This window comes from Cibotium barometz, chromosome 32 (genome assembly GCF_041138505.1).
Source record: "Cibotium barometz isolate CiBa-2024 chromosome 32, ASM4113850v1, whole genome shotgun sequence".
Classification (NCBI taxonomy): domain Eukaryota; kingdom Viridiplantae; phylum Streptophyta; class Polypodiopsida; order Cyatheales; family Cibotiaceae; genus Cibotium; species Cibotium barometz.
Genome location: NC_141077.1, coordinates 20,458,759 through 20,467,361, shown reverse-complemented (window position 1 = coordinate 20,467,361; position 8,603 = coordinate 20,458,759). Strand labels below are relative to the sequence as shown.

Here is an 8,603-nt window from a genome sequence, read left to right as displayed (position 1 = left end):
CCTGGGCCACACTCTGTACCGTCTCAAACTCTATCTGATAGTGTCCACGGCCCAAGAACTGAATGTCGGTGATCTTGCCCACATCGGCCAAAAGGCGGGCCTGAAGCAGATCACGAGCTCCCCTCTGTTGGGGCGGGTGCCGACTATCCTGCAGATAGTGGAGAGCACCTGGAGACGCTCCACTTCTGCCGTGAGGCTCGCTTCCTCCGCCGGCGTGAGAGAAAGCCTAATGGGGGGATCCTCAGGGGCGGGGGCGAGGAGGCTGCCGAAGAGTCCCTCTGTGGTGGGGCAGAAGAATCCTCCATTAGAGTCTGAAGCTCGAAACAGTCGGTGGCGTTGGAGAGGCGGCGCGAAGGAACGAAAAAAAAACCCCCAACCCGCAAGAGCACAGGCGAAACAGAAGAAGCCTGCACCAAAGCAGGGGGGGCGGCAAAAAAAGGGGGGGTAGGCCAAAAAAGGGGGCGGCAAAAAAGAGGGGAGGGGGGGGGCGGGCGGCGCTATCTTTAAGGTGTGTAGAGTTTCATCACATACACTTGAGATTGAGGCTGAGTGTGTAGCATGGATACCTAGAAGCGTTCTTATGCAAACTATGCTACAGAGCAGGATAGAGATAAAGGATCACTTTGTCAGCAGGCGCCTTGAGATATCATATTCAAGGAGGGATTTCCAACTATGATGTTCCTTATCGAAACACGCAGGCATAGAGAGTACCTACTCTAGGCACAGATTCCATGGCCTAGCTCAACTTCGACTCAGATCACTAGCTTCTTTTGACTGTCCACTGAGGGAGTGCACGCGTGCCTCCCAACCAGCCCTCTCCCCAACACACACATACACAAAAGTCAACTCCAAAGCCGGTCTTGGTTACCAGTAGAGGACTCTCCCTCTAGAGAGCCACAGACATTTTAGCACCCCAGAGACAACTTCTTACTGGACCTCACCTACCATGACCACAACAGGCTTAGATTGATAAGATCATTTGAGAGCTATGGAGGAGGCATGGGTGCTTTTTCGCCTTGATCAAGTAGAGATAGAAGCACTTCTCGTCCCCGACTCAATGTATGACATCCTACACCCTCCCATCAATGTAGGATGGAGATCGGATCTTTCATGATGTAGAGTTTTACATTAATCTTACCCTTTCCACCTTGGTTGCAATCTAGACCTGTTTTTTGGGAATATAATATTGTGCACCTTTTTTTTAATAGCTTAAGATGTCTAGAGGACATGGACACATTCTACTTGCATGTTTTGACTCGCAGGGCCTTTATAGACGTAAATTCAACTTTCTTTCTTTCTTTTTGTTTTTTGCCATTGGTCAGCTTAGAGTATCATCACACCAGCTTGAGATCAAGGCATTACACATCCCTCGAATTGAGAGGGTTCCTAGAAAGACCTCTTGGTAATGATTGAATATTGTACGTTAAAATTGTATTAATAAATAGTATTTAGTATCTTTTTTTTTACAAAATTCTAAGCCAAAAGAACACGCTTTATCCATGGCACTTCTTCAAAAAAGAAATTTTCCTACCTGAGAAATCAAAGGTAACCTGTAAAAGAACTTGGGGTTTTTGATATTTTTGTTGGGATTCGGAACTAAAATGCCTATGTTCTATCAAATAACGGTGAAGTAAATTCAAAATCTATCAAAGGTAACCTGTAAAAGCACTTCGGGTTTTTGATATTTTTGTTGGGATTCGGCCTATGTTCTATCAATAATGGTCAAGTAAATTCAAAATCTTGCGTAAGATTTCTCAATTTCAGCCGGGGAAATTTACAATACAAACTTGGGTGATTTTCAAGCGTATGACGTTTAGGCAGCACTCTAGTTTTGGGGGTCAGGCCCATCTTAACTCACACGCTTTCCTAGGTCAAAAATCAATTGCACGTATCTTTTGCGGCCTGGCACATCTTTTCCTTTTCGCCAGTTTGTGCTCTCCTGCTCTTTTCACCATAGCCATGCTTTTTGCAAGTTTGTTCTCTCCTGCTCTTTTCGCCATAGCCATGCTCTCCTACTCTCTCTCTCTCCCCTTCTCACCATAGCCTTAAAGCCATTATGCTCTCTCCCTCTCAGATCAGGCCTCTCTCTCTCACACACATAAATAGCCTTGCTATCTTGAGAGCTTTTTGCCATAGCCTCTGTAATCTGCCTTCAAGCTTTTTGCCATAGCCTTTCTTCTTAATTCGTTTTTTTGTCCATTCGAAACTTGCTTTTTCTCCATAGGCTTTCTTCTTCTATTATAGAAACTATGCTTTCTCACGCATCTTTGTCACCTGCTTTACATCGCATTCACCACGGATCTCCGATGAAGGTGCACACACCAAAGCGCATCTTCGACATGGCAGGTGAAGAAGGGACAGTGGTATGGAAAGCTAAGAAGGTTACACACCCCGAAAGCTTGCAGTCTGGAGAAGTCTACATTACGCACTGCCGTGTTCGCGATGACACAGATTGCAACCTACTTTTAGCCAGGATTGATACCTCGGAGTCAGTGCTTGTCTCAGAAAGCTTGGCAATACTAGCAGAAGATGCAGATGCTGTTTATCAGTCGCTATCGCGGATGAAAGATTTCAAAGATGATGCAGAAATAATCATTTCAAGCATTGCAACCATCCCAGGACTCCAAGGTAAGGGTTCATTCTGCAGATATGCATATGCTGTGTATATTGGATGCAAAGAGGATGGCACACCATATGATGCAATTCAAAGAAGTGGCATGCAACTTTTCTGGGAGGTTTTGCAAAGCTTGGCAGAGGAACACCCGGAGAATACTTCTTTGGAGTGGTTGAGCAGATGTGAAGGTGAGGATGAGATCGTTCCGCTCCAAGCATTTGCGAGAATGTTTGCTTTGCTCCATGAGCGGCACCAGAAGTCCCACCCCTTCAGCTTTATTTGCGGAGATGTGGATCTCGCCGAAGCAGCTCTCCAAGTTCTGAAATATCTCGTTGAAGACGCGAAAAGGGAGAAGTTCAAAGAGATCACTCATTTGATTCGGGCGACTATTCCTCTTATTGAAGGCCGGATTCATGCAAAGAAGAAGGCCGACTTGGAGGAGAGAATGAGAGTACTGTTGGACACAACCATTATCCAAGCAAGGCAGCCTAAGCGCAAACTAGTATGGAAAGAAAGTTAGAATAGTTTCATTAGAGTCACTGTTTGTGAATAGCTAATAGAAAGATAAAAGATAATCAAAATATACAGCGCTAATGTGATTAGAGCAATGATAGAGTTGCAATAAGATTTTGTCGTAATTGTAATCATAATAATCGTAAGTCTCGAATCTGTACAATTTTTTACTGCAGTTTGGAAAGATGATCTTTTAGCTTTGGCTGTAACAGTAGCTTCAATAGTTTCTCTAATTTCTTTGAATCCTCCTGTATGATAGGTACAAATTTATGTTTGTTGGAGTGGATGAAGAGTAATGTGGGGTATTTTGTCACCTAGCTAAGGATATGGTGTGGTCTCTATGGTAGCATGGGACATCTAAGCATTCTGATGATGTAAACAAAATCTCAAGTGAATCCAAGGGTAGAGCTGATCCAAGGCTCTGTTGAACACAAGCCACTAAGCTATAACCATGCCAGTAATGGTCAGTGTGCATGTGGAATGTGGTGAGCTAATGAAAGCAACACCACAGGCTCTTAGTTTTACATGCTGTCTCTTGGACTGCACTAATTGTTGCATCTGCACAACAGAGCCAGTAGCAAGATTGTTCTGAATAGATGTGGCAACGAGGCCTCTCTCTCATCTCGCGACATACACACATTTTGACTCGACTTGGGTGGACTTGAGTGTGTTGCTGCATAGGAGCAATTGACAATGGGTTCACTATGAATGAGTTCTTGAAACTCTGGTTCACCAAGTTAGAGAGAGAGAGAGAGAGAGAGAGGCAGCGTGGAGAGAGAGAGAGAGAGAGAGAGGCAGCGTGGAGAGAGAGAGTCAGGCAGCGTGGAGAGAGAGAGAGCGTGGAGAGAGAGAGGCAGCGTGGAGAGTCAGGCAGCGTGGAGAGAGAGAGAGAGAGAGGCAGCGTGGAGAGAGAGAGAGGCAGCGTGGAGAGTCAGGCAGCGTGGAGAGAGAGAGAGAGAGAGATTCGTGCTCTCAGCCTGCACGTCTCAGCCTGCACGCTCGGAGAGAGAGAGCAGCAGCTCACGTCAGCAGCTCTCGTCTGTCACCACAGGGGAAGAGAGAGAGAGAGAGAGAGAAGAGAGAAGAGAGAGAGAGAGAGACACACACACACATACACACACGCCTTCATTAGAACAGAAAAATCTGAACTTACGAATTAAGAGTTTGAAGGAAAGCATTCAAAAGGAAATATAACAAAACACGAAAACAAAACACATAGAAAGAACAACAATTCTTAAGTAAAGAAAACTCCAAAAAAAAAAACATAATTAAATTTAAAAAAAAACACACACACACACAATCATACACACATTATCATTAATTAGGACTTTAACTCATGTGCTGAGATACTGTACGATAACGTAAATAGCAAAACGAAGAACTATAAAATCTAGTCCTAGAGTACTTACAAACAAGAACAAAACATTAACTCGAAACTTTAACAGAATTGCACTCGAAAGTGCAACTATTAACTCCAATGTTTGTCCACATTTGAAGTGTAGGTTCATCAACTCTATCATGCATAGCGTGGAACATAAGCTACAACATCCCTACTCACATCATCAGTGCCCAAGAGTAGGTGCAGGTTTGTATAAGGTTAGTTCATAAGAACATTCTTTATAAAACCAACGAGCCGAGTTTCTATCACGAGTTTCTATCACTCTCCGGAGGTGATGGGCATACTCAGCCATGATAGAGTCTAGAACTAAAAGACTACTCTAAGCCAACAAAGGAACACAAACAAGGGAAATAACTAAACTAATTCGTAGACATTTGGGCATCAAAAGCACCACACCATATGTACTTATGCTTTTGGAAACCGGCCGTCGGCCAATTGAGGTACATGCTATGATCCGAATACTAAGATATGCCACCCGAGTACGTCAAATGGATCACAGTAGGCTCCCCAAACAGGCATGGGATGCTAGCACACACCTACTAAAAACATGGAAAAGTAAAGTGCTTTCAACAGGATGGGTGCTGGATATGCGAAAATGGTTTAACGGGTGGGGAGTGGACAGATATCTAGATATGGCACTAGAAGATATATGCATGGACACATTTCAATCAGACCTCTTACGAGTGTATCAAGCAAAACATCAAAGCAAGGGAGCAAATGGCAAACTTGCTTATTACAGTAAGCATATCTATCCTTCATGTTGGGAATCCTACATAGCCAACCCGCTCTCAGTGGTATTTAGACGGAGTATTGCACGACTTCGAACTCGATCACACACTTTATTGATCGAGACAGATGCATGGAATGGACAGGCATGAGAGACGAGGTTATGCAAGCTGTGTGGACTACAGAGTGTAGAATCAGAGGAGCACATGATTATGACATGCCCAGCATATGCACACATACGGGCTGACTTTGATATCCCTTTACAGGGGCCACTTCACCAGTTTCTGACCACTACTCCTACATCGAAGTTCGGGGCTCTCATCACCCGCATGTTACGCTTTTGGGAGAACCACGCTGCATAGATCGTTCTTTCACCGCTACTACCCTTTCCCACCATGGGGGAGGAGACTCATTGTCAATCTGGAAAGGTACCATGGGTCATAATTTGGCCTTCCGCGGACGATAATAAACTACTCTACTCTACTTTTCTCTCTCTCTCTCTCTCTCTCTCTCTCTCTCTCTCTCTCTCTTTTGGGGGGGAAGCACAGATCTATATTACTAAGTACGAGAAATCCCCAGAGTGCTCGATGGAGCCTGCTCAGAGGTGGGATGCTCTCTGGCTTCTCCCTTGGCCTGGGCCACACTGTACTAAGACGAGCCAAAGGCCTATAGAACTGAGAAAAAAACCAAGGGAAAAACCTCTCCTAAAGAGAGTAAAAGTGCCCTGGGACATAGGAAGAAGAGAGATCTCCAAGCAGTAGCATTTGGAAGATAGGCACTCCACATCGATATTCAAGAAGCATCAGCAGTAGAAGAGAAGGTAGCCTCTAAAGAAGACCAAAGCCCGTAATCAGCAAGCTAACTACACCTGAAGATACTAAACTAGGACCAATTAAGTGAAGCTGAGAGTGAAGACAGCTGCAAGGGAGGTTGAGGAAACTATAGCCATCCAAGGAGACCGATCCAAGGATACCGAAGAGAGATGTCGATGGAGAGACTACAAAATCCTCAACAAGAGAGGAATGAGCAGGGGCCGAGTGAGCCAAACCACTAGACCATACCCGCCTCTGGAACCTGCAAAAACCACCAAGAGACAGGAAGACAACAAAACATGAACCCAACCGACGGGGTAGAGAGTCTGGAAGACGACGACAGAATATCTGGTAATGAGGCTCCATAATGTGAAGGAAGAATCAGAAAGCCCGAAGCAAAAGATGCTAATCTCCAACTACTAAGAGCTGAACACCAATCGGTAAAAACTCGGAAGTCTACAACCGGAAGAGCGGCTTGGGGGTGGGCAGAGCACCAACAGGCTAACAGCTTCGACTCTTTGACTAGAAGGACAGGGTAGGAGGATTAAGGGAGAACCCCCGGCAGGTAAGGAGGCAGAAAGGTACGCGCAGCCTTGTTTGCAAAAGATCATGATGTTGAACACTAGTGAAACGTAAGGGAAAGGGGGCCTCTTTCCCATATGGGAAGATATTTAAAACTTCTTGTGAATGCTCTTATCTATGGGGATTTGAATAACTTGCCTTATCTATGGGGATTTGAATAACTTGCCTTTTCCTCAAGATGATTCTTGAGGTAATTCCCATATTATATTGGCATCGTAACCCGCTAACAGAGGATAGCAATTGGACACAAGATTAGAGCATGATTGTCTTCTGAATTTGCAAAAAATGAGGCAGCACTACCTCAAATGACTCTTGACGTTCATTCATTTTGGCCTATGATTGAAGAGCCAGGCGACGGCTGTGGCAGTCCTCACTCCGACGCTGCAGTGGAGAAGCTTGGGGTGAGTAGGGAGAGAGCGGGCAAACAAAAGCTTCGAACCCAAAAAGGGCTTGGCCTTCACCATGTGCAACGCAGAGGAGGCACTCATTTGCAGAGAAGATGCCATGCTTTAACCCTTTCCCTCTCTCTCTCTCTCTCTCTCTTCATGGTTTTAGTTACATGGCTTCAGCATGGACTGACTACCTCCCTTCCAGTACTCTCTAGATGCACCCTCTTTGACTCTCACACGGATAGAGATCACTAGACTCATCCGTCAGGACCTAACTCAGCTAGATGCCAGGAGGACATGGATACAGCCGACACGGGAGTTGGGCACGAAGATGGCTTTCTATAGAGAGCATCTTCTCCAACTCATGGAGGACGGATTTGTGACTAGGCCCAGTTACATGGATACGCACTTATCTCATGGGCTACGGTGTGCTATTGGTTAGATACACACATCTTCACATCAACTTGAGGTTGAGACTGGCAGATTTAGAGGCATGACCGTAGAGGCCAGGATATGTCACTTATGTCCAAAGACAAAGCTGCACTAGATATGTCATTGCCTAGTATACCATGAGATACATGGCCGATTTCATTGCCCGTTCAAGAGGGCTTTGGACCACTTTCTAAAGTTCTGAGATACCAGGATCAGAGATGTCTTGGACTGTTTCTACTGGAGCTGTGTAGACATAGAGAGAGTCTGCTGAGGAGATTAGGAGAGAGAATCTCAGAGGCAAATTACAGATTTCTTTAGACCAGCCACTGGGCAGTCAGAGGAGCAGCCATCACAGCAGAGCTCAGATCTCACCCACACCAGAGGCACACTGGTTGATCGGGTGCTTGAGCTAGGGAGATCTAGACGGCCACGACTACGGGGGACTTCACGGCATCGACAAAGGCTGCAACAGAGGATCCAGGTCATTCTATCTCGTCATCTGCGATGCCCAGTATTGACCATGGAGGATATTGATGAGATCCGCCAACGACCGATGCTGGGAGATCGTGTGACACCTCCCTTTCCTCCATGCTGAACCCCACGGTCCCGGTCTCACCCGCCGACAGTGAACCCCACGGCACGTGGTGAAGCCCACGGTCTCGGTCTCACCCGCCGGTGAACCCCACGACACGTGGTGAACCCCACGATCCCGGTCTCACCCGCCGCCAGCGGTGAACCCCACGGCACATGGTGAACCCCACGGTCCCGGTCTCACCCGCCGCCAGCGGTGAACCCCACGGCACGTGGTGAACCCCACGGTCCCGCCGGTCTCACCCGCCGGTGGTGGTTGATGAACCCCACGGTCCGGTGCACCCCCCCCCCAAGGGACCGCCCCATTGCACCAATGTCCCGTCCCCCCTCCCAATTCACCCTCCAATCCCCTCGGCATCGCCCCCCCCACCCAACCGGCTCGCCCGTCCCGCCGGCGGCTCACCGCGGCCGAACCCCACGGTCCTGGGATTTCTATCCAGGCTGCCAGGTGCTCAGGCGGTTTGCCAGCCCGCGCCGAATTGTGCGCAACTATAAGGGTAGTGGTGCTCGGTTGAGACGGGAACGGGGCGGACCGCGGAGCGAGG

The 8,603-nt window shown here is 47.0% G+C and overlaps 1 protein-coding gene and 1 pseudogene across 1 annotated transcript; one reads left to right on the top strand and one right to left on the bottom strand.

Moving 5' to 3' along the window:
• The first annotated feature begins 2,249 nt into the window (after positions 1–2,249).
• Positions 2,250–3,323, top strand: LOC147619930 (uncharacterized). Its single transcript, XM_086772576.1, has one exon. The coding sequence runs from the start codon at positions 2,250–2,252 to the stop codon at positions 3,132–3,134; it is 885 nt and encodes a 294-aa protein (XP_086628702.1). The 3' UTR covers positions 3,135–3,323.
• A 2,979-nt stretch (positions 3,324–6,302) lies between these two features.
• LOC147619929 (uncharacterized) overlaps positions 6,303–8,603 on the bottom strand; it is a 3,285-nt pseudogene continuing 984 nt past the window's right edge.

Coding starts and splice junctions, on each gene's coding strand:
- LOC147619930 (XM_086772576.1), top strand. CDS start 2,250: ATGCTTTCTCACGCATCTTTGTCACCTGCTTTACATCGCATTCACCAC.